Raw genomic sequence first — 26,045 nt, forward strand, 5'->3', positions numbered from 1 at the left:
TTAGAGACACCAGAGATCATAGCTGAATGCAGTTGAATGCCAGAACGGGCAATGTAGAGTTCTATTTGAAATTGCTGGCTAAAGATAAATGTACATAAAATTCCCGCCAATCAGAGGTCACTAACATTAATGTTGCATCGGTGTGTAATTTTGCCAAAACAATGTGGGACTCTGTAGTTTTCTCTGGACCCCTGCCAAATCTGACCAGTGATGACATGTTTAGTCGCATGTCCTCCTTCAATCGCTGGTTGTCTAGATGGTGTCCAGCAAACAACGTGGGCTACATAGATAATTGGCAATCTTTCTGGAGAAAACCTGGTCTGATGAGGAGAGACATCCATCCCACTTTGGAAGGAGCGGCTCTCATTTCTAGAAATATGGACGAATTTATTTGTCACCCTAAAATATGACAACCCAGGGCTCAGACCAGGATGCAGAGTTGTAGTCCTACACACTTCTCTGCAGCTTCCCACCTGCTGCTAACCCCCAAAACCCATAAATAAACATGAAAATTACATGAGACGATAGACTTTGAAACTTTTGCAAAGTTATCATGCATGTGAGGTGAGGCATTCACTTACCTGTCTCAATCCAATAGTATCTAGCTGCTGAGGTAATGAGTGTTTACGGCAGCCAGGCGCAGGCTTCTCTGGCACAGGCTTCTCTGGCACAGGCTTCTCTGGCACTTCATTGCTACTCATACCAGCTTCCAAAAACAGCTCACCATCCTCACCCACTGACTGCAAGCGACCGCTTCCCCATGAACCTGGACAAAGAATGAGTTTAAATGTTGTGCACTGAAGTTGCAAAGTTTTTTCAAATTTATTTTTCTTCAATGTTTTTCAAAACAAAATGTACAAGATAAAGATAAACTAGATAACCATCTATTCCCCTTCTATCCAATTCAGGAGATGTGTGCTGTGTAGAGCGTGCAGACCGAAGTGCAGACTGAGCAGTCTCCTGCTTCCGAGCAGCAAACACCGTAACAGGTGCGGCTGTCGGCAGCAGGCAGTGATACGAAGGGAGAGGAAATAGTGCCAACCGATTGTGAGGTCTGACTTTTTTTGCTGAACGATTTTCTGATGCAAATGTATTACTCTTTTGAACGCATATTGTTTTGAGAAGCAAGACGCTTTATTTTTTAAGCCCCAGCCAACTAGCTGGACTACCTTCATCAACGCCAAAACGAGGCTGGAACTCGGCTCAAAGGACGCAGCAGGGGGTAAGTCAATGTTCATAACTGATATTGCTAATATGGGATGTCATACAGCTTCATGTCAAAAGAGGCGAACTATCCTTTTAAAGTACTATAGGGTAGCTCAGCCTACTGAGTCCTGTGTTCACTATTTGTCCAGCAATGCATCTGTGAGGGCTGAATATTAAAACAGAAATCAAAATGAAAGAAAGACCTTTAACAACACATTTATTTCTCACAATTCAAAAAACAACAATGTCAGTCAAAAAGTCACTTCAAGCACTAAAATCACATTCACCTATCAGCATATGAACATCATGAAACATAAAAATAGTAAAAAAGTCATCTTTCCCCAATGAACATAACGCAATTTGAGAGGTTTACAGACTTGAGGGGAATTAGAAATGTAAGTAACATGATAAAAACCATACTCCACTTTCAGTCTCAATGCAACCATTCCCTTTAAGCTATGCACCATATCTGCAAAACCTTGTCCAAGCATTTTATTTTTTCTTGTCTTCCAAATTGGCAGCTTTTCCATTCCAAACAGGAAAATAATTATAATTTTGCTTTTTTTTTTAGTATTTAGGGCCAAAGATAAAGACAGCTGTGGAAAAAAGCTCACCAAGGGCTTCGACCAGGTCTTGCAAAAAAAACTAAACAGGCCTTTTAACCTTGAACAAGAAATGAATAACTGTTCCAGCGGTTCCTTTGGATCACAAAAAGGACATCCCTCACCAGCAGTAGGGTCAAAGTGGGCCCTGTGCCTGTTTGTAGCTATCTATCCTTGTATAACCGTCCACTGGAGGTCACCAACCCGTTTTACATATAATTTATATGTAATATAAATTATATGTAATATATGTAATATATAATTTTGCATCTTTGTGTCCTCCTGGAAGGGACCTGGCCATAGAGGGTCTGTAAAAGTCTGCTCAAACTGTTGGCCCCATCACCCAGTTTTGAATAAGTGGACTGGATGGAAAAAATGTAATCAGGTCTTTTGGAGCAGGGAACTAAGTAAAGTATGCAGGTAGGGGCACCCAAAAACAAGATTGGGAAATACTGGTTTAGGCGTATCACAGATTTTTTTTTTTCTCTTTGCAAACACGACATATCGCAACATTTCGTCCATACTTCTACAAACAAAGCAATCATCCGAACAAAGCAGTGAATTAGAAAAATACTTTAAAGACCCCATCTTGTATCTTTAAAAAAATAAGTTGAGAGTAAATGTGAAAGGAAAAAACTAAAACAAATGAATAGTTAATATTCTACATTTCATTGGATATATATAGAACAGTGGTGTAGACATAAATCTTTGAAATCATTGAATCTACACAAAGTGCATTTTGGAATAAATTGTGAATTAAGGTGTCTAATGATGTTGGGAAAAAAATGTAAATAATCACAGGAAAAGCACTTGTTTTATAACATAATAAGAAAATCAAGAGGTCAACATAGCATTTAAGTTTTTTTTTGTTTGTTTGTTTTTTTCTACATTAAGCACCAACCTTGGGATTGGCTGCACAGCTTCATGCTTGTGGAACTGCAGCAGGCTCTTTTGGGTTTCTCCCCCTGATTTAACTCCTCTCGTTTCTCCAGGTGAGTCAACTGCAAAGACACACAGAAAAGTTGTCTTAATCTTTTTTTTTTCTTTAATCAACTAAGGATTGCCACTGACTATTAGTCTGCCTGGTTGTTTGGCACATTTGACTCTTTGTTGACCTTGCGATGGGCTGGTTTTCTTGCACTGTCAGAGGTGTACTTTACCTTTTCCTAAATCAATACTGATAGGCTGCAGCGGGAATAGAAAGTGTATGGATTGCTCCTTCTTATTTAATATGCCAGATTACGTCTATAAATACAGTTTGATCAAAATTCTACCTCTAATTACAAGGATCTATTTCAGATTATGCTCCAATTTAAAAAAAGACGGTCCTTATTGGGACACACTGACAAAATAGAAAATAATAGAAAATGTTTCCATTCTATTAATCATACCTATTTTGTCACAGGGTAATAACAGTAAAATTAAACAAGGCAAATTACCTCATATTTAACTTAGGGCGTATTCACAACTACCTCGTTTGGTCCGGACCAAACGACCAAACGGACCAGATTTTCGTTGGTTCGGACCTTTTGGGATGGTCTGAATACAAATCACCGAACTCTGGTCCGGACCAAACAAGCGGACTGAGACCGAGCTGAAAGGTCGGACTCGGTCCGGATCAAACGAACCCTGGTGCGGATCTTTTGGAGGTGTGAAAGCAGACCGGACCTAATCCCAGACTTTTTGCTTTTTTGTACCTCGGGAGCATCCGTCGTTTGTCTGCTGCTAGGTAACAGAACAGAGCGTCGCTCTTCTAATTACTAGACCGGCTGTGGTAAAGCTAACAAAAGACCGAAAATAATATTTCTAGACCGAAAATGAGTAGGGGACAAACGTGGGCCGAAGAGGAGACCCGTGCTCTTGTGGACGTTTGGGCAGATGCCCACATATCATATATGTTGGAGCATAGCCGCCTTGCCCTTTGTCGTCGTTGATGATAAATTACTTGTACAGCAGCATAGTAATTACACAGTTGTGAAAATAGCAAAACGTTGAAAAAACATATAGTTTTGATTATATTAAAAGCAATAACGGCACGGAAAGCGTCCATGACTACATTCACTTTTGAACTTAGCACTTTGTGTTGCGCGTGTCGATTCTGACCAATAGCCGAACGACTTCAGGGCGCGTGGCTTTGTTGACATATTTTGGTCCATTTACTGAAATGTACAGTCTGAAAGCGAACCGCACCAAAATGAAAAAAAAAAAAAGGTTCGGACCAAAGCAAGTGAACTATCGGACTTTCCTGGTCTGAATACGCCCTTAATCTTTCTAGAATGGAAAATTTTATCCCAGACAAGCCCCCCAACTGGAACAACTCTGCTTAAAGAAAGCTTTGTGAAAGCCATTTGTACTTTAGATAGAAACACACTAATATAAGAGTTATGAAGACACTCTCCAACAACCACAACATAATATTTGTGTGTACCACGTAGGAGCTCTGAAGACATGGGGGAGAAGTCTGTGACAGGGAGGAAGATGATCTGCAGTTGCTGACCAAGTCTGGCAGACTGGTGGACGGGAAGTGTTCAAAATCCACTTCTGACTCCTCCTGCAGGGACAGGAAGAGAAGGTGTTTGCATTTGAAGTGTCTGTAATGTTTATTCATACATATTACATTTTCATGATTCACTATATTGCCAAAAGTATTAGTCTTTATCTGTCTTTACACGCATATAAACTTCAGTGACATCCCATTATTAATCCATAGGGTTTAATAAAACATCGGCCCACCATTTGCAGCTATAACAGCTTCAATTCTTCTGGGCAAGCTTTGGACAAGGTTTAGGAGTGTGTTTATGGGAATTTTTGTCAGGCTCTTGGAAGAGAGCGTGTGTTCCGAGACCGTGTAGATATCCATGTGGAGATAGACGAATGGCTGACATCGCGATTTAGATTGCCATGGATTGTATTGCTGCAAATATGCAGCTGGCTGGAGCCACAACTCCAGAGAGAAACACGCCGATCAAACCCAATTCCACCACATGTCCAGGTCCTCACCACCCTTGGATTTTTGGCCACTGGAACCTTTCAGAGGGAGATTGGAGACAGATCGGGGGTGTCCCAGTCCTCTGTGAGTCGTGTGCTCACCTTGGTCATCAAAGCTCTCATCAGTTTATCACCCATGGCACATCATATTCCCATACACTGCTGTCCAACAAGTACAAATTAAGAGGGACTTTCATGCCGTGGCTGGCTGCCAATCATAATCGGAGAAATAGACTGCACACATATACGCATCAAAGCACCCGTGCTGTTGTGGAGCGCACTGAGCTGAAGGCCAGGTGGGTGTGTCTCCATACAGCGGGGGGCAAACTGCTCTATAGCCCAGAGAAGGCATGCCAGATTTGCAAAATATTACCATGAACGAGGGTCTCCTACTACCTGAACCAGCCCAGGCAGACCAGAAGGTGTGGTGCCAGAAGACCCCCCTCATGGACCACCCCATGGCGAGACGTTTTTTTTAAAGTCATTTTCATATCAAACCATTTCTTCTTTATTTCGGTGACATTATGAACTACAGGTGACACGGTATTAACAGCACTCGTAATAACTTCCAATTTCTTCACTTTAGCAGGTCCCGTAATTGCACTGCTGACACTGCTAAAAATGACAGATTTTCCTATTTTGGATCTCTGAAAGCAGAACTTCAGTCTCAGAGCCCCCAAAAGTTGTTCTTTTTGCGCCTTGATTCCATTCTCATGACTCAACACTTCCTGGCACAGGAGAGAGGAAGTGTTGCCTTATATGGTATTATTTTGGGCGTGGAGTATGCAAATCTACTATCCTTAAATACGCACGGGTGGCATTCATCATTTACGCAGGTCGTTTACACACTTTTTCCCAAGTTAAGAGCGTTTGTTGAATCTGACGTGGCGTGTTCGTACAAGACCTTCGTACGAAAAAAGTGAGAGAAATTTAGAATAAAAATATGAAAATGTTCTTGCATCAGGCCCAATGTACTTTCGGTACATCATCATCATTTATTAAATAATTAAAGCGCAAATTGCTTCCAACGTAATGGACAGAAGAAAAAAAATTAGAGCGATAAATTCAATTGAAAAAACGTATTAATCCTCTCAATGAAAAATTTTATTGACGCAACGTAAATTGAATGAATGAATGAATAATTAATCAGTTGACAAACTGTTGAAAAGTTGTGATGCAGAGACAGAGGTGAGGTCGAAATCTTTAGAGTTCACCATGGTCCGTGTAACGCTTTGCAGTGCTTTGATCCATTTTTAGAATTCACATGAAAAAGATGTAAATTGGGTTCAAAACTTCAATTTTCAATTTTGAAACTAGTCCGTAAATAGATAAATAGCGTTATTTTTATTCAGTCGATGATCAAACACGATGAAAAAACAAAACAAAATATCAACTGAAACTAAAGTAAAATTTGTTGATGTGTTCTTTGTAATTTTTGTACTCTAATGGTACTGCAATGGCCATGTCACTGTGCACTGTCTATGATAATAGATTTAGGCTTAAAGGGACACTATGTAATAAATTAAGTCATTTATTAGCTCAAATCAACATATTCATTCATAAGTTAGTCCTCATTGGTGTAAAATGATCTCTGTCAAAAATCTCACTTATCCTCCTGAGTGAAGAATAACTTGTCTGTATCTACATAGAGCAGGTAAGCTCTATGGAGGCTGCCATGTCCTTCCGGTCTATGAAAAACGACGAAGTGCCGAGAGGGACATAAAGCACTTCGAATCGCGATTTCCCCACCAGGCCTACAAGCGGAAATGACGTCATTGTGACGTCATTTCCGCCAAATGGCTTATTACAGCCGCTAATGCTAAATAGATTTTATTCCTTGGCACATATGTCTTTGTGTTCATTAGCTTTCTTTTTGTAAGTGCATCATCTTCTTCTTTTTATTATCATTCCTATGCTCCCCCTGGATATCTTCTTTTTGGCGTTATGCTCACATTTGTAAAATGTTATTTTGTTGATTTACTAATAAAGTTTAAAAAAAAAAAAAAATGCTAAATAGATTTTATCTCGTAAATGATCCCACTAATAATGCATTGATTGTTACTAAACTTCTGCCGTAGTACACATAGGCTCTTTACTCACAAAACGAGGCATTAGAAAGTTTGTAAGTTTACCGGGAGTTTATTTACCGCTGCTAATGCTCCTATTGCTAACGCTGCTAATGCTAATGCTGCGTCGACGTCACTTCCGGTAACTCCCGGAATATGACTAATTGCGTTGCTTGCACACCAAAGGAGATGTTATGTTATCTGACATGTTATCTGTATTTATAGTGTTGTTGTATGTGTGTTATGTAATCCTTTGTACTGTGTGTCTTGATTTCTTTTTGTTTGTATGGACCTTGAGTCTGAAGCTATAGCTTCTTGAATCTTGACACATTCCGCTTGCCGTAGTTCAAGAAGTTGCAGCGCACTTTTGAAAACGTGAGGCGCTAGAGAGCAAATTCATTCAACTTTGCAAAATAAAATTGCACCACTAGATGGGGGAAGAAATTACATAATGTCCCTTTAACTTTGTGACTCACAATTACTTATGTATCAGAGATAGGGCTATGTTTTTTTTTGTTTTTTTTTATAAGTAAGACGCATGTGTTGGCACTAGTGGTAGCGCATCTGCGTGCGGCTCGGGAGGCCGGGGTTTGATTCCTGCTCAATGCACATTACGTGTTTATTATTTATATTTTTCTCAGAAAATGGCACGTTATGATAACGTTGCGGGAACGGGAGCCTGACTTCAGGTGAATTCTAAAAATGGAGCAAATCACTGCAAAACACGGACCCCCAGGGGCAGTTGCACTGTAACCCATGCAACGTTTCGGTTCAGCTGATGTCTGCTTTGCAGAGGTCATTCACGAACTTATTCCTGTCACATTCTTAATGTAGCCTACATCTGCGTCTCTGTAGGCAATCATCTTCGTGCAGTGAATGTACTAAAATAAAACTTAGGATATTGTCCTAGGCCAGTGTGTTTACGCAGAGGGCGGGGTTTACACACTTAGTATTAACCTAATTATATAGGCTACTCGTACTGACCGTTTAACAAAATGTAGGCTATTCGTGCCCAAATATAGCCTAAGTGGCTTAGGCAACACTCAGCATCACCGTTTCTTTACTGATAGTGCAGTATTGATAGTGCGAAGGGCGTAAAACATATGACAATATTAAATCATGCCGCAACTTAATAGGGTACTGTAGCCTATTGGAAAGTTTGCAGGTTGGCCTACAGCTGAGCCAGTCGTTCTGTCAGATCTGTACGTCTCAAGCTGACTTGCCATCCATTTCATTTGTAGGCCTATCTCTACAAAACACATCTGGCGCTACTCGAGCCAAGACATCCCCCCGGCCCCCGCGTGCATGGTTCAGTCCAACCACGACGCAGAAATTGAAAATTGGAATATGAACTCATTTTACTTTCCACCAACAAATTACAATGAAATGAACAAACAACCACAATTATCTGTTTTCTGAGTTGTCTGGAAAATTGAAGTTTTGAACCCAATTTTCATCTTTTTCATGTGAATTCTAAAAATGGATCAAAGCACTGCAAAGCGTTACACGGACCCACCATGAATGCATTGAGATGTTGTTGTTTGTAGCTTGAGAGCAATTGAGCTGATGACGTCACATGTTGCATTCTGTACAGCTGGTCTTTTTCTAAAGTAATATTGACAACTTTACAGCTGAGCAAGGTGTTGAATCTAGGTTGGTAACTGAAGTTTACAATGAAATCAACAGAATTTTGAAATTGCTATCTTGTTCCAACTAGATTGGGATATCATTTAAAATGTAAATAGAAACACAATACAATGGTTGCAAATCTCATGAATGAATATTTAATTTACAACAGAATATAAACATATTGTAGCATATTGGGGAATGGATGAATGGAGTTGCCATGATGCTTTGCATGTTGTTGTGCAATAACTGCCTTTAATTGTGTTCTAAAATGCTATAACTTGGTGTTACTTCAGTATGGCAATCATAGTTGTTCTGTTCTTGAGTTAGATTGCCCTGTTAGATATATTTGACATTGAGGATAGCACCATGAGTAAGAGTCGTATTCATTTTCATTACTTCCCCATTCTGCAGAAGTTTGGTGTGATGGTGGGTTTGGTTGATTTAAGCTAATAGAGGAGTACCTCACCTGAATTTCTCCAGTTCAACCCGTTTGCCACAATATAAAATGTTTTTAGGGAGACATTTTATTGTTTAATGCTAAACATGTAAAGCTAAACATTTAATTTGATGGCAGAATCATGTTTAAAAAAAAGTTGAGACAAGGCAACAAAATCACTAATCAGGCATCAGGTCAGTAATATGGCAGGGTTTAAAAAGAACACATTTTACACAGCATTCCAACCTTTTTAGATATGGGGTTGTTCTCTTTGGCTGTTGTTGCTGTACTTTGCCTTTTAGAAAAATAGTAATGTAACTTTGATCTACTGGTTGGCAACTATCTGTAGTCCCTATAAACCAGTGGTGCCCAGCCAGGCACTTCTGACCCACTAAAGTGCTTTGAGTGGTCAGCAAGGCTAGAAAAGGGCTATATAAATATCACTAAAGAGGAAATAGGGTCCATGAGGTCTTTATTAAGATTAGATTTATTTGTCATGCATACACACAAAGTTTCTCCTCCGCTTTTAACCGCTCCAGGTTGGCACCTGTTGACACACACACATGCACAGGGTCACACACTCAGAGACAGATGCCAACCTGGAGCGGTGGGCAGCCGTTTGCAGCGCCCGGGGAGCATGGGGGTACGGTGCCTTGCTCAAGGGCACCTCGGTCGTGACAAGGATGTGGACGGACACCCCTCCAGCTGTCAGTTCCACCAATCTTTTTGAGTGATGAGAGTGGGAATCAAACCTGCCAACCTTCCGGTTATTGGACGACCGACTCTAACCACTGAGCCACGGCCGCCAAAGAGGCTGGCATCATCAGATTTGCACATTTATGTCAAATCAAATCAAATTAAATTTTATTTATGTGGCACCTTTCATACTTAAAGGGACACTATGTAATATATTAAGTCATTTATTAGCTCAAATCAACATATTCATTCATAAATTAGTCCTCATTGGTGTAAAATTATCTCTGTCAAAAATCTCAATTATCCTCCTGAGTGAAGAATAACTTGTCTGTATCTACATAGAGCGGACAAGCTCCATGGAGTCTTTTTTCATGTATAAGGTTGTTTTGCACCAATAATTGACCTCTGCGCCAATTAAATGCATTATAATACACACGTGAGAGTGTCGTCATGTTCCTCGTGTCATTGTTTTGAAGTTAAGTTACATCGAACAAGCATGGAGGACTTTCAGTGGGAAGACATTTTAAACGGTAGCGATTTTGATGATGCTGATGAACGTGCTGACCCAATTGATGGAGATTTATGGCTAGCACATATGTTTGAAGATGACGATAACGGCGAGGATGATTTTGAAGGGTTTGAAAGTGACAATTACCACTGTAATTGACGGAGAGATTTCAACCGCACACCAGTGGTGAAAGTCGATTTACCTGCAGATGCCACACCGTTGCAGGCATTTAATCAGATTTTTACTGAGGAGCTTTGGGCACATCTCGTTTCCTAGATGAATAGATACAGTGACCAGGTACTTCAGACTCCAGCTCGAGCAAAGATGGCAAGGTGGTCACACGTAACTGTGCCGGAGATGAAAACGTTTATTGGAATGTGTATGGGCTCCTTGTGCTGCCAGTACGAAGAGATACTGGCGATAAAATAAATAAATAATTTAAATATAAAATTTTATTTTATTTTATTCTATTACTGTTTTCTAATTGAAAATAGTGCTGTTCCTGCACTTTACTTTTTACATTTTCTATTTTCGTGAAGGTGTATGTAAATAAACTCAATTTCCAAAGAAAGCCACAGGTGTACGCTCTCAAATACGTTTTGAATTTTGTTTCTATCTGCTACAGAGGCTGAGACATCAATCATTTAGTAGGCGTTGACGCAACTGCTGAATTTCCAGCAAAACTTCAGTTTTAGGGGGTCTTTCTGAAATCGCCCATAGGTTTTACAGGCATTCTTTTCCAGGCGTTTTAGGCCTAAATGGGTTAAAGGGGCATTCAACTATGGTGATTAAGGTAAAGGGCGGAGGAAGGCATTATTGCAATGATATATCACCACAAAGATAGAAAAGGCAGTTTGTCTGCATGTGTGTGTACATACATTTCCTGTGGTGGACACCACCAGCTGGACCAGACCAGTAGTGGAGCGGAGGATATCTACAGCCTCCTGATGTGTGAGACCCACCAGAGACTGACCATTAATCATCAGTAACTCATCACCAGCATGAAGACGTCCATCCCTGTAACACATACAACCAAAAAAACTGATCCTCCTGACCCAGAAAATGCTTTAACAATTCAGATACCTGAGTTATCTAACTTATATTTTGGCATTTGGTTTTACTTTGACTTTTGGTTTCTATGTTATTTCTTGCTTTATTTGGATAAATCCAGATCTGTTGTTCACTTCTGTTAGTTTTACTGCTGCCTTGTCACATCTGATCTCTGTTGCTGATTGCTCTCACCTTTTGTTCATTTTGTAATTATTCCTTCATTATATATTTTCTCCTGTTCTGTCCACAGCCACCAGGCCTATCCAGAGCTACAGTCCAAGGCTGACACTGGGAAAAGAGAGGACTCTTTTGAGGATTTTTGCTAGCTGGCGGCCAAGACAGAGGGAGCAGCTCATCAGATCTCAGCAGGAGCTGCCCCAGCACAGCCCTCTGGGAGACGTTCCAGAGGGAGGTGAGGGTTTTTCTCACCTCTGCACCTCCAGAGCCATAGCCTGGGTCCATGCTTGCATTCCCAACAGTCACAGCTTCCATCCCAGCCAGAGCCACGACCAATGCCCGGGACCCCATGGCTGCTGCAACTGCTCCCAGGACTACACAGGAGCCTCCATGCATCACACCTGCACTTCCTGTCCTTAAGGGCGTCCAGGCGGGCGCTCCTCCTCGTGTCTCCAGCCGGGTGCTTGTCCAGTTCCTGCCCCAGCGCCAGCGTTTCCGGCTCCAGATCCAGTGTCGGCCTTAGTCCCAAAAGATCTTACTGGTTGCTTTCTAGAGTGGCAGTACCCGTCTGCCTCAACTTTCTCACCAGTCCCTGACCCAGAGACTGCTTTGCCAAAAATCCAGCCTTCAGAAACTTCTGCCTACAGGGCTTTACCCCTCAGCGCTCCAGTCTTCGCTGCCTGCATTCCAGCCCTGGTCTACGCCACCCGCGTCCAAGCCCTGGCCCACGGCGCCTTGTTGGCCCTTTAACCAGGTTCTGGACCTGTCTTTGCCCCGTTCTGTTTCTTTTTTCTGTTTGGTCATTTCCTGTCGTTACTCTGTCGGTCTGTCAGTCCACCTCTTGCTTCCCTTCAGTCCTTGTTTCTTGCAGTTTTGAGATCCTGCCTCAGCAGCACCTTTGTTTGGTTTTATTAAGCCATCATTCGTCTACCATCTGTCTAGCCTAATTGTCTGGTAGTCCTGCATTTTTGTCCTCTTTCTACATCCTCACACTATGATCCATAACACACACACACACACACACACACACACACACACACACACACACACACACAATGTGAACCATACTGAAGCGTACCTGTGAATGGCCCCTCCCTCCTCTATATGAGCAATCATGATGCCATGAGGAGAGCGCTTGGAGCCACGTCCTCCTGTTATGTGTATGCCCAGACCCTCCTCACTCTTCACCATATGCATCTTCCATATGCGGCTGCCCTCTCTGGGCTAAGAAAAAGTAATATAATATACGACACAGGGTCATTAGACATCTGTCACAACAGTGTATGTATGTATATTTGCTGAAGTTGTCTGGTTCATTCTTTTGCCTTAACAATTAAAGCAGAAGTGAGACTGTGAGTAATAAATTAAATTCCCGCCCTGTGTGTCAGTAGTGTGTCTTACCTGGCTCGGTGGCTCACTGATGTAAGAATTCCTTTTGCATTCTAACAGCTGACTGGAACCTCTTGCAGGCAGCGTAGCAGCAACTCCACTGTGTAAAGGAGCAGTTCTCTCCTGAGGAAAAGAGTCTGAGCTTTTCTCTATGAGAATGCAACCGGAGTCATCCCTTTGAGGACTGAATTCTGCATCAGTACAGAGAGGAGAGCTATAGTTAACGGAACAACTCTTGACTTGTAAGTCAGTCCTGTCTTGGTTAAACGATGAACGTGATGCGACACCAAACTTGCGGGTGCGTTTGCAGATTGCAGAGCTGTTGGCAGCCTCAGGGGCAGCTCTTCCCTGCTGCTGCTGGTCCTGTTTGTCCTCACAGTTGTCACTGCTGACAGGAATACCGAGACCCTCAGTAACATCACAAGGAGGGAGGGGAGCCTTTCGCTTGACTCGCCGCAGCAGGATCAGATAGATGCTACCTCTGTTCCAGCACTGGTCAGCCAGGTAACTGGGAAAGAATAACGTCTCGTCGTTACAATGAGTACATTTCAGTGAAAAATATAGTTCTCTGTATTTCATTTAATAACTAAACTGGAAAAAGAAGTTTAGAAAAAGACAGGGATTTAGGAATTTGAAACTAAACTCTTGTTGGGTTGGTGGCTCTCTCTTTACTGTTCACTGAAAACAACTATTAGAGTGTTGTTCGTTTTGCTAAACTAATCTAACTAGACAACCAGTGTTTGTTCATGCTTTTGACACGCTTTTATCCAAAGCGACTTACAGGTAGGCAGGTAGGGTAAGGGGGTCTTGCCTAAGGGCCCCTACTGGAGGTAGTACCTTTCATGCAGGGGATTTGAAATTCAGCTGCGTTGTCTCAGAATAAACTCTACTGTGCCTTTCACTTTACAGTTTTTAAAGTAACATTTTGGGTGATAGAAACAAAAAATAAAATCCCACAATGCACAGCGAGGAGTCTCTCGCAAAGGAGAACTGGTCCTAAATTTGTGACTGATTTTCCTGTTCTTTCTTATGTAATTGATGTGTTTTTGTCAGCCCGTCTGTGTTCCTGCATCCTGTCATGTGTTCTCACAGTATTCCTACATTGATTAATCTGATTTGTTTTTCTCCTGGTATGTCCAGTCACTTTCGGACAGATTTGCCAACAGTTTGCTCCCAGGTAAATCCTGCTTGAGGTTCAGTGAGTAAGTTAGTTCGCCAATTTTCCCCACAACTTAAAACATCATTTGGCTCCTATTTAATGACACCTGGCATATATTAAATGCTGTTACAAGCACCACTAGGTGTTAGAAAAGACATAACCAACCGAGCACTTACAATGGCCTAAACGGGTCACAGGATGGGAAGGTGGATCAGCAACACACGGTTCAATAAACACCAGGTGTTATATTACATTTCTAATGCCAGGTGGGGCTTATTTAATATCTAGTGCCACTTATTATGCTGTGTTTAACAGATGACCACACCAGATGGCAATCTGAATAGCAGGCAAAGTTTGTGAATTATAACCCTCTTGACTTTATATTAGGTAAGACAGTTTTTCAGTTGTTACTTATGTTTTTTTTCCATCTATGTTGTTAATTTACAATGGTTTTACAAATACTTCCATATTTCTGCACTAAAATAGCACAAAATGAATATTCTGAACATTTTAACATTACCTGTGGCAGTTTGGGAGAATAGAACAAACTTAAATGCAGATTTATAAAGAATGACCAAAAACCCATGAGTTAGTACAAACTACAATACTTCACAATGTAAAAATAGCACTCAGGAATGTTAATATATTCATGCAGCTCAGTAGAGCATTCTCATTTGTTTAAATAACACTAGTTAACATGCTGGCTGGAAGGAAATAGAACAAATCTCACTTTAGTTCCATCTTGAAGTCTCTAAAACCCTCCATGTCACTATTGTTGGTCGTTACAGGACTTATCATTTATCTGACCTGAATTTTAAACTCATTGGGCCTCATGCAAGAACAGTTTCGTATTTTTTATTCTAAATTTCTCTCACTTTTTTCATACGAAGGTCTCATACGAACACGCCCCGTCAGAATCAACAAACGCTCTTAACTTAAGAAAGTGTGTAAACGACCTGCGTAAATGATGAATGCCACCCGTGCGTGTTTAAGTGCACGTGCACGAGGATAGTAGATTTGCATACTCCACGCCCCAAAATAATACCATATAAGGCTACGCTTCCTCTCTCCTTTGCCAGGAAGTGTTGAGTCATGAAAACTGCATGGTCCATGAGGGGGGTTTCCTGGCACCACACCTTCTGGTCTGTCTGGTTCAGGTAGTGGGAGACCCTCGTTCATGGCAATATTATGCAAATCTGGCATGCCTTCTCTGGGCTATAGAGCAGTTTGCCCCCCGCTGTATGGAGACACACCCACCTGGCCTTCAGCTCAGTGCGCTCTACAACTGTACGGGTGCTTTGATGCATATATGTGTACAGTCTACTGCTCCGATTATGTTTGGCAGTCCAGCCACGGCATGAAAGTCCCTCTTAATTTGTACTTGTTGGACAGCGGTGTGTGGGAATCTGATGTACCATGGGTGATAAACTGATGAGAGCTGTGCTGACCAAGGGGAGCACATGACTCACAGAGGACTGGGACACACCCGATGAGGACCTGGACGTGTGGTGGAATTGGGTTTGATCGCCGTGTTTCACTCTCTCTTCGTCCGTCTATGCAAGGATATCTACACGGTCTCGGAACACACGCCCTCTTCCAAGAGCCTGACGTGCTAAGGCATCCAAAAGTAGCCGCTGGTTACACTTCCCATTGACCTTGTTATAAACGGAGTCAAATTAACCTTCAATTAGTACATGATTTAAGTCAAACAGAATAATGTCAGCATAATTATGGGATATAATGTATTTATTTATTAATGATTGCTTCGAAGTAATTAAGTGTACAATCCATTAGTCAAGCAAACTAGATAGGAATAACAGCGGCCTATTTTACGTAACTCCTTCGACAGGTCTGGATCACTCGTAAATTCTGTTCGTACCTGAAAGAAAACGTAAAATACGAAAAGATTGGTGAATGCACAAATTCTCTTAAATCACTCGTACGCACCATTTAAGAACAAATCTGTGCGTACGAACAGTTCTTGCATCAGGCCCAATGTTCTTCCTAAGGACCTTAAGTGGAACTGGTTACAACCAGTATCTACAAAAGCTTACTGAATTTATTTCAGATTGTTAATGGTCCTACCAGGCCCAATTTCAAGTGTGCTAAAAATGCATCACTAACTGATGTAATTCTAACTTATACTTGTCATGAATGCAAAACTTTGTCCTCTCTGACATTTTCGATGGAACACTGCAATATCTCCACTTTCCTTGTGCTGTTCCCAGTTTAACATCTTTGGATAAGACATTGAAGATCATTGAATCTGATTTCATGCTGTCAACGTCAAACGGAACAAGTCATGTCAGCCATTTTTAGCTACCAGAGGAAAAAATAACAACTTTCTCCTCCACCACTTGTTATAGTTTCTCCTGTAACTTGCCAGAGCTCCATCCAGCGAGTAGTCAGGATTGTTGGTGTGGTTCCTCCAAAGAGTCTACTTAGAGGCTCACTGACCTCAGTGGTGCTTGGTAGATTCAAAGAAGAAATCCTCAACTACATTGTCAAAGCCATATTGACATCATAGTTTATTTCTAATGGAGGGAGACTTTAAACAACTGATTTGCTCTGTATTATTATATACTATAGCCTTTCTACTACATTAGTTTTCCTTGTTTTTATCCATGTAGTCTTGTTGCAAACCATTAAATAGGCCAGTATTACTGTAATGTTGGATTTACATTATTGTTGCTTTGATTTAATAAATTACAGTGAACTATAATTATTTTATTGACTGAATAATGCAGTGTGTGTCATGAAGTGGTGAAGGAGGGAGCAAATACAGGCTGATGAGCAGTAGGCAGGCAGGTATCCAAACTGAAGATTTTACTTAAAAAAAAAAAAAAAAAAAGAAATTCAAAGGCTAAACAGAAACATAGAATACTGACTGATGGGAAACTAATACGGTGAAAACGAGGACACAGCACTGTACAAGGAAACTAGTTATTTATACTGAGGCAGCTAATGACAAACTAACTGAGAATCAGCAAACAGATGGAGGAAATAAATGACAGAAAATTAAACATAGAAATATTAAGAACTAAACCAAACAGGCACTGATGAACATGGAAATCAGAAGAAAGAACACTGAAAACCCATAGACCCCAACAATGACTTACTGTCTTTATGCACTGTTAGGACACTACAGAAAGCTGCAGTCTTACCTGGCTCCACTGACATCTACTCCCACCATCAGTTGCCCGTTCAGTGACAGCAGTTCGTCTCTCAGCCTGATATGCCCACAGTCGGCTGCTGGACTCCTCTTCCTCACTTCTGTCACCCAAATGCATCCCACGTCAATGATGGAGCCCTGGTCCCTCCTCTTTCTTGGGGCTCTCCTTTTTCTTACTTCAGGATCTCCAAATATAGGGATATTCCCAAAACTGAGGCCAAATTCAGCCCCATCTCCTTCATTTTTCCTGACGGAGACAGCATGAACCTCAACATCTAGCCCCTCACTGCAGGAGGACAGGCTGTCTGTTAGAGCTGTGTCACTCTCCAGGAAGTTCAACTTAATATACTCTCCCAACTTCTGAATAGCAGCCAGGCATAGGGGCATGTCCTCCATAAGGTCACTCTTAACGCTGCTGCTACTGCACATACTGTCCCTTTCACCATTCTGGTAGTCCTCATCCTGGAGGAGGAATAAGGGACACGAGCAATCAATTCATATATTCACTCAAAGTTGATGACAGACATCAAGACATACATCCACAGAAAACCTTCCTAACTCTGTAAAAGCTTTCACATCACAGTTGTGTTATGCTAACGCTAACACCATGCGTCCACTTTACAGGAAAACAAATTCTGATTACTGAGACCTTGATCACCAGTTAAGCTGCCAAGCTGAAAATCAACAGTGTCTAAATAATGGGTTGTAGTCATGTTCTAATGTTTCAGATCATTAGAACACTGGGTTAGAAGTAGTTTCTTTATTAGTTTAGATGTTGGGTTTTGAACCATTCTCAGCATGTATCCCCTCTCACTGGAGCTGTTGGTGTAGTAGCATTCCAGTAATGTGGAGGATTCTAAGCTTTAGTCCATGAATGTCTAGTTCCAGAAACCCATTTCTCATCACTTTGCCCTGGTCCCAAACATGTGATCATTAATCCCGGTGACAAATATTCTCTTGTTAATTCTCACACTAAATTCAAGGTTGCCCTGATTGGAATTCTGGAGATGTTGTGCCAGTGTGTGTGTGTGTGTGTGTATGTATGTATGTATGTGTGTGTGTGTGTGTGTGTGTATGTATGTATGTGTGTGTGTGTGTGTGTGTGTGTGTGTGTGTGTGTGTGTGTGTGTGTGTGTGTGAGTGAGTGTGAAGGGGAAAAAAAAAAATAATAGAAACTCAATTGAGGAGTTATCTGGAGCTGGATACATATTGATAATCTGATCTGGTTACAAAAGAGTAAAAAAAAAAAGGTTGGACACATACCAATCATAAAAACCTGAAAATGTATCAAGAACCTTGTAAAATAAAAACGTTTTTTTTTTTATAATCAAGTATAAATAAGTGTAATTTTCTTTGCTGTGAGGTATGGATGAAGTTGAGGGAAGCTGGAGAATGGAATGAAGTACCTTGTTGCCAAAACTGTCCTGATGCAGAGTGTCATCCTGTTGAGATTTTATGGTGTGAACCCTGTGCCAGTCCTCCAGCAGCACCAGGATGTTGAGGGCGTTGTCCTTAGTGATGGGCATTCTGGCATTTTGTGCTTGTTGAAGATCACTCACCAACAGCAACTCTGATGCTTCCAACAATTAGTTTTGGCACAAAAATCCATTTGGAGAATGGGATTGAGGTGAAACCGCAAACATTTCCCAGAGAGCTTTCCAGTTGAAACCAAGTCGAAAGACTCAAATGACGGTGCTGCTGTGGTGTCTGCAGCATCAGGCTATCACCTAAAGAAAACATGAGAACATGATACAGTGGAGTAGGAGAGAAAAATGTCCACACAAACAAATAAAATTGGATCTTTACTGGTTCTGTTATCTTGCCGATCATGCCGCTTTTATTTAGTTAGAATGAACCAATTAAGTAATAATCTGTATTCAGAGTTGTTCAAATTGCATCAGGGAAATTCACAGATTTATTCTTCAAGTCCATTAAGTTTTCATTTGACTTGATTCAATTCAGAAATCCTACATCAGATATCAGATATGGGGAGAAGCTGGACTCCACATAAAGCAGCTATCCAAGACAATGTTTTACTGTCTCCAAGTCATCATCTTGATGCACATGCATTTACAGAGGGACACGTGGCAGGAACCAAGAGCTGGTCCGAAGCATGGAGACCATTCACACAGAAAGGGACTAAAAGTGCCAGCTGTTGTGCCTCCAAAAAGATTATTTGAAATAAGAGTGATAAGACCAGCAACATGCTGAAACATTTTTCTGTGCCACGTCAGATTTACTTCCAGGAGTGCCATGGTGTTCTCTGTACTTCTAACATTCTTCCCCAAGTGAACAGATCCTCTGGAACCAGCACATTTTTCTTGGGTAAGTAATAGTTTGCTGTGTGATATTATCTTGATTTGTGGCTGTCCTAACAACTACGAATGACTTGTTTTGTAAAAATATATATTTTAATATATTTAACTGTGTTGCAACCGTGCCTAATATAATGTGTCATTGCACTTCATGTTGATCCGCTGATCCCGGGTCTGTGGTTGTGGGATTATACGATAGTTCTACATTTCCATTCTTACCACAGCATTGGCTGAAGCTGCAGCAGGAGATGACAACTGAACATTTTGAGATCGCCGCTCATTGCAGCTCATAGTGATATCAGTCAATATAAAGTGGAAAGATGGAAGACGAGTGTTTCTGCTTTGTATCTCCTTTCACGGAAACTTTGTACATTCTCCCCGTGCATGAATGGGTTCTCTCTGGGTACTCCAGCTTCCTCCCACTGTTGAAAAATGCAGTTTTCTAAATTTAACGAAGGAGATAGTGTGAGTGTTTGGTTGTTTGTCTGACTGTCTCTGAGTTGGCCCTGTGATACCCTTCCTCTAGCCTGATGGCAGCTGGGAAAGGCTCCAGCCCCTGCCTGTGAACCTGAACAGGATGGACCAGGTGTGGAAAATGAATGAATGATGACTGCATAAACCTTAGTCAGTGTGACAGATCCACACCATTTGCTGGATACATCATCACTTCTAGTCAGCAGGAAACTTTTAAAAGAATATGTGCAGTATGGTATGCTGCAGCAGTACTGAGGAGAAGATGAGGTTGTGGTCAGCGGGGTAGATCCGTGTCAACCACGGGGTCAGCGTTACCACAGTTTGCATCCTCCGTATGGGCAGAACAGGTGGGCTACATATCAGGGCATTTTGAGTGTACTGGTATTGATGTATACTTTTAATTGGAACAGAACTTTGGCTGCAACTAGTACCATTTCAAAAGGACACAAGAGTATAAGTATAGAGATAAGAACGCTTACTGAGAGACCCCAGGAAGCCGCCATGTTGGAGTGAACTATTGTGTGGGATACTTGGTGGTTGTGGGAAATGTCCACTTCTGAAGTGGGACTGATAAAATCAACATAACTTATTACTCTTGCGTTAAAGCTTAAATAAGCAAACTTTGTGGCCTGTGTTATTTTCACTAGAAATGACAGAAATACTGTGTAATAGGTGTCCAATGAGTTCCCACGTTGAGTGAAAGCAACCCTTTAGCCTCCACGGTTAGACTATCCCTCACGACTTTGCGCGCACAAAGTTGAAAATCTCTAAACCTTTTAGACGTGCATTGAAGTTCTCATGGCGACTTTTTTTCAGTCAACCAATCATTTGTGTAGAAACTGTCACCACAGGGAAAGCAAACATGCTCCTGCTGTGTCCATCTGTCCCGACGACATGTGGAATAGAGGGGATCAGAAAAGTCCAACTGTGGGAAAAGATCTGCCTGACAGTACATGTTGATGGTAATAATAACACAGTGTGATTGTGGCGAAGCTCAGCTTTCAGAGAGAATAAACGTATTTTTTGATCAGGGATAAGACTGTTTTATAGTAAGTATTTGGAAGAAATAGATCTTGTTTAACAGTCAACATGTAATTATCATTGGTGTTGGTTGTATAATTATGGTATTGAAAATGTCCCATGGGCAGCTCTGCACCACGTGCTGCATATTTGGAATCATCATTCAATGACCTTAGCGCCTGCAGCTCCTGAACTGCACACCTCTGTTAGCACACCTCTGTTAGCACACCTCTGTTAGCACACCTCTGTAAGCACACCTCTGTTAGCACACCTCTGTAAGCACACCTCTGTTAGCACACCTCTGTAAGCACACCTCTGTAAGCACACCTCTGTAAGCACACCTCTGTAAGCACACCTCTGTTAGCACACCTCTAAGCACACCTCTGTTAGCACACCTCTGTTAGCACACCTCTGTTAGCACACCTCTGTAAGCACACCTCTGTTAGCACACCTCTGTTAGCACACCTCTGTAAGCACACCTCTGTAAGCACACCTCTGTAAGCACACCTCTGTAAGCACACCTCTGTTAGAACACCTCTGTAAGCACACCTCTGTAAGCACACCTCTGTAAGCACACCTCTGTTAGAACACCTCTGTAAGCACACCTCTGTAAGCACACCTCTGTAAGCACACCTCTGTTAGAACACCTCTGTAAGCACACCTCTGTAAGCTCACCTCTGTTAGCTCACCTCTGTAAGCACACCTCTGTTAGCTCACCTCTGTAAGCACACCTCTGTTAGAACACCTCTGTAAGCACACCTCTGTAAGCACACCTCTGTTAGAACACCTCTGTAAGCACACCTCTGTAAGCACACCTCTGTAAGCTCACCTCTGTTAGCTCACCTCTGTAAGCACACCTCTGTTAGCTCACCTCTGTTAGCTCACCTCTGTTAGCTCACCTCTGTAAGCACACCTCTGTAAGCACACCTCTGTTAGCACACCTCTAAGCACACCTCTGTTAGCACACCTCTGTTAGCACACCTCTGTTAGCACACCTCTGTAAGCACACCTCTGTAAGCACACCTCTGTAAGCACACCTCTGTTAGCACACCTCTAAGCACACCTCTGTTAGCACACCTCTGTTAGCACACCTCTGTTAGCACACCTCTGTTAGCACACCTCTGTTAGCACACCTCTGTAAGCACACCTCTGTTAGCACACCTCTGTTAGCACACCTCTGTAAGCACACCTCTGTAAGCACACCTCTGTAAGCACACCTCTGTAAGCACACCTCTGTAAGCACACCTCTGTAAGCACACCTCTGTAAGCACACCTCTGTTAGAACACCTCTGTAAGCACACCTCTGTAAGCACACCTCTGTTAGAACACCTCTGTAAGCACACCTCTGTAAGCTCACCTCTGTTAGCTCACCTCTGTAAGCACACCTCTGTTAGCTCACCTCTGTTAGCTCACCTCTGTTAGCTCACCTCTGTAAGCACACCTCTGTAAGCACACCTCTGTAAGCACACCTCTGTTAGCACACCTCTGTTAGCACACCTCTGTTAGCACACCTCTGTTAGCACACCTCTGTTAGCACACCTCTGTAAGCACACCTCTGTTAGCACACCTCTGTAAGCACACCTCTGTAAGCACACCTCTGTAAGCACACCTCTGTTAGCACACCTCTGTAAGCACACCTCTGTAAGCACACCTCTGTAAGCACACCTCTGTTAGCACACCTCTGTTAGCACACCTCTGTTAGCACACCTCTGTAAGCACACCTCTGTTAGCACACCTCTGTTAGCACACCTCTGTAAGCACACCTCTGTTAGCACACCTCTGTAAGCACACCTCTGTAAGCACACCTCTGTAAGCACACCTCTGTTACACATGCCGAACGAAGCAACTGGACTGCTTACAAATTAGGGATGTCTCGATCAGACCCCCGAGTCTGAGTCCGAGTCATTTGATTTTGAGTATCTGCCCATACAGAGTCCCGATCTGATACATTAGGTACATTAGGTAGTACATTAGGCCCAGCCTTGCTTGGTTGTCTTGTACTCTTCCCATTATTTCTTTGTGCTGCAGTCTGCAGCCATCTGCAGATTGCAACACAAAGAAAAGAAAAAAAACCTAAGCTACGGATTTGACAGACAGACGGCAGTCAGGTATGAACACTAAGAAGTCAGTTAAAATGTCCATCACCACTGTCAACTGTAGGAAGGGGACAGGAGATGAAGACAGACTTTCAGCACTGTTTCAGGAGATTGTGAAGTTGGATAAAATTAGATAAAACTGCTGAAGGTTTATATCATTTGTCCTAAGATTAATTCTAATCAGTTCAATATAAGTAATATGTCTTTTGAAAGCAGCAGAATAACCCACATAGTTGGTAAGTTACCTTATTTTAGTTGTTTTCTGACAATATGTTTAGTTTTCAGTCACATTGAGACATCGGTTTAAAATGGACACACACAACCTAAACTTAGTGACTTACTTGAAGACCAGATTATTGATGGGATTTAATGACAGGACTGTGGGTGAGAATATTTCTCACCCTCAATAATAATCATCTGGGGCGATCGGTGGCGTAGTGGGTTAAGCAGCCGCCCCATGTACAGAGGCTACAGTCCTCGCTGCAGCTGGCCCTGGTTCGAGTCCCGCACCGGACGGCCCTTTGCTGCATGTCTTCCCCCTCTCTCTGCCCCCTGCTTCCTGTCTCTCTCCAACTGTCCTATCCATTAAAGGCATAATAAGCCCAAAAATAAAAAATAAATAAATAAATAATAATAATAATCATCTCTTCCCATCAATTTTACAAATATGTTTGATACATGAGTGTGCTGCTATAAAAGCAAGGAAGAAACAAACATTTAAAAAAAATGCTAAAGCACCAAAGAAGAGCTGCTGCAGGGTGTGAGTCAGGGTGTACAATTATAGAGAGCGAATATTTGAAACGTGTCTTTTCAGGAATGACAACACTTGAAAAAAGGATAGTGTTGGGAAGTTATGTAGAGTGATGCATGATAGAGGGGTGTTGCATGGCCAGCAGTGACAGGTATGGAGGGGTAGAAATAAAAAAAGAATAGGCCTTGAAGGTCAGACCACTGGCGATGTGAAAAGATTCTTTTGTATTGTGTTTTTTTAGAAAAACCCTTGTCTACATTTTGGCAAAACGGTAGTATAACACACCTGATATGAACTTTGCACCTCTTTACCAGTCCTACTTTGGCTCTCTCCTTTTTTAATGATTTAGCTCTTCATGATTATGCAGCAGTTTGTGTGTGCTCAAACTTATGCGGCAGATTTTAAGTTGCTTCAGCTAAATACGTCTGCTGAATGACGAAATGTAAATCAAGGTAGTGAAAGAAAAGTTAATGATTCTAAATTGTGACTGAGCTAGGATTTTACAGAATATACATAGTATGTGTTGCCACTTGACATCTTGCGATGATCAAAGCCTATTCTCATCAAATTACTGCTTAAGACATGGGTTTGGTACTCTGACAATGCATGGCAATACTGTAAATATTCTGAGATACGTCCCATTTTTTTTATAACGGATATTATGCATTAAAGATGGCGATGGTCATCTTAGATTTGATGTTAATCTAAAATGCCAAACTAGCAGATAACTTCAGTGGTCAAGCTAAATAAAAAGCACTCCTGAGGAATCTGGGTTGTTCGTTCATCTACACACTTAGAACTGAGTGCTGCCACATCTGTGACAGATGTAGACAAAAAACACAGGCTACCATAAGACCACACTTTAATGATTATGCAGAGCTTGGGCTTTAAATAACCCGTTTGGCTTTGTGGTATCGTATGTGTCTACTATTCCTCTACATTCAACTCAAGGCAAAAGGCCCTGCCCTGTTCTGGCCAGAACTGAATCATGGAGGAAAAGTGGCGTGGATTTACAAGGAAGTGCTGGAGAACAGCTTATGGGAGAATGACTCAAAAAGTAATATCAGGAAGCAAAGTGGTCCGTTCCGATCCCCACTAAATGAGTTACTCGAAGAGATCCTTTTTCGGGAATTAGCATGTTCAGTCCTATAATGATCTCTCCTGACAGTACCTGTCAATGCTCTGGTGGAGTTATGGATCAACTGATAGAGCTTACACACAGCTAAGATGGTACTGCAGTAGTCTAGCCTATATGTGAAAAACGCATGCACCAGTTTTACTGCACAATTTTTGAACAATCTGCTCCTGATTTTAGTGATGTCACACGTGTGAGAGAAAGTTGCTCGAGAGGCTTGTTTGATATGAGAATTATAAGACAAGTCCTGATCAAGAATGACTCCAATGAGAGGAACATTGTGGTTAGACAGTTAATCTTTGGCCACCAATGCTTCAAGAGAGAAACAGAGAAGGATCAGGCCACTGGCAGGCTGCCCTGATCTTGTAGGCTGTGAGAGTGTGTGGCTAACTGGAAACGAAGCCATGGAATTTCAGAGTAAAGTCCAGTCTCCTCCACAGATGAATGACTTCAGTTGGTGTCCCCAACACTGACATAACTGGTTAACTTGAAATAGCTTTGTTAAAAAAAACAACAAGTACATTAATTGAGAAAAGGATCATAAAACAAAACCATGTGTAAATGTCTTCAAAATCCAGTGTTCACTGCAAGTTATGGATTCCATCACATGCAAATAAGGTGATTACATTTATTACCTTCACAAACTTTGGGTCACACTCAACATTTTCCCCATGTACAGTATTCCTTTTTCTCAACCATTTTTAAACTGTAGCCTTTTGAAATCTCGTTGTCAAAAAGGGTTTCTTCAAAAGATCCCCAGCACTTAAAAGGTTAGCAACAGATGGTGTAATCCTGGACATATCACTGTGAAGGAGAGGATTCTGTACCCAGGACATCGAACTACTAGCTGCGAGTTTACATCCATAATATCCAATTACAAAGCCCTGATCATCAGTGACCTGAAAAAGTAGCAGAAGATCAAAAAGAAAACCTTTAGGGAGGGAGAAAGGGACTTATTGAGGACTGCTCAAAAACAGTTGAAAAGGAAAACAGCAGAGTGCAAGGAGGAGCACGGAGAAAAAATGGAAAGAAAGCTCCAGCAAATTATTATGAGAGATATTAATTTCTCTCATATTAATGTGGTAAGGGATAAAAAAAAAAAATATCATAGGCTTTAAGATGAAAGAGGATCAGACTGATAGAAGCATTGACGGACAAAAATGAAATACATGTATT

General features: G+C 41.7%; 1 protein-coding gene across 7 annotated transcripts in view; it reads right to left on the reverse strand.

Annotated features, from left to right (window-relative positions):
- pdzd2 (PDZ domain containing 2) overlaps positions 1-26,045 on the reverse strand; it is an 86,895-nt gene that overhangs the window by 41,744 nt on the left and 19,106 nt on the right. For all 7 annotated transcript variants that reach the window (XR_012769930.1, XM_075468123.1, XM_075468125.1 and 4 more), the window contains exons 2-9: positions 18,485-18,805; positions 17,071-17,540; positions 12,760-13,255; positions 12,437-12,582; positions 11,010-11,148; positions 4,237-4,359; positions 2,710-2,809; positions 582-766 (exon numbers count right to left, since the gene is read on the reverse strand). Coding sequence is in view for 6 of the 7 variants with exons in the window: in XM_075468123.1 (XP_075324238.1) it covers positions 582-766; positions 2,710-2,809; positions 4,237-4,359; positions 11,010-11,148; positions 12,437-12,582; positions 12,760-13,255; positions 17,071-17,540; positions 18,485-18,604 (1,779 nt within the window). In the remaining variant the exon portion in view is untranslated. The remainder of the gene's footprint in view (positions 1-581; positions 767-2,709; positions 2,810-4,236; positions 4,360-11,009; positions 11,149-12,436; positions 12,583-12,759; positions 13,256-17,070; positions 17,541-18,484; positions 18,806-26,045) is intronic.

This window comes from Odontesthes bonariensis, chromosome 6 (genome assembly GCF_027942865.1).
Source record: "Odontesthes bonariensis isolate fOdoBon6 chromosome 6, fOdoBon6.hap1, whole genome shotgun sequence".
Lineage (NCBI taxonomy): Eukaryota > Metazoa > Chordata > Actinopteri > Atheriniformes > Atherinopsidae > Odontesthes > Odontesthes bonariensis.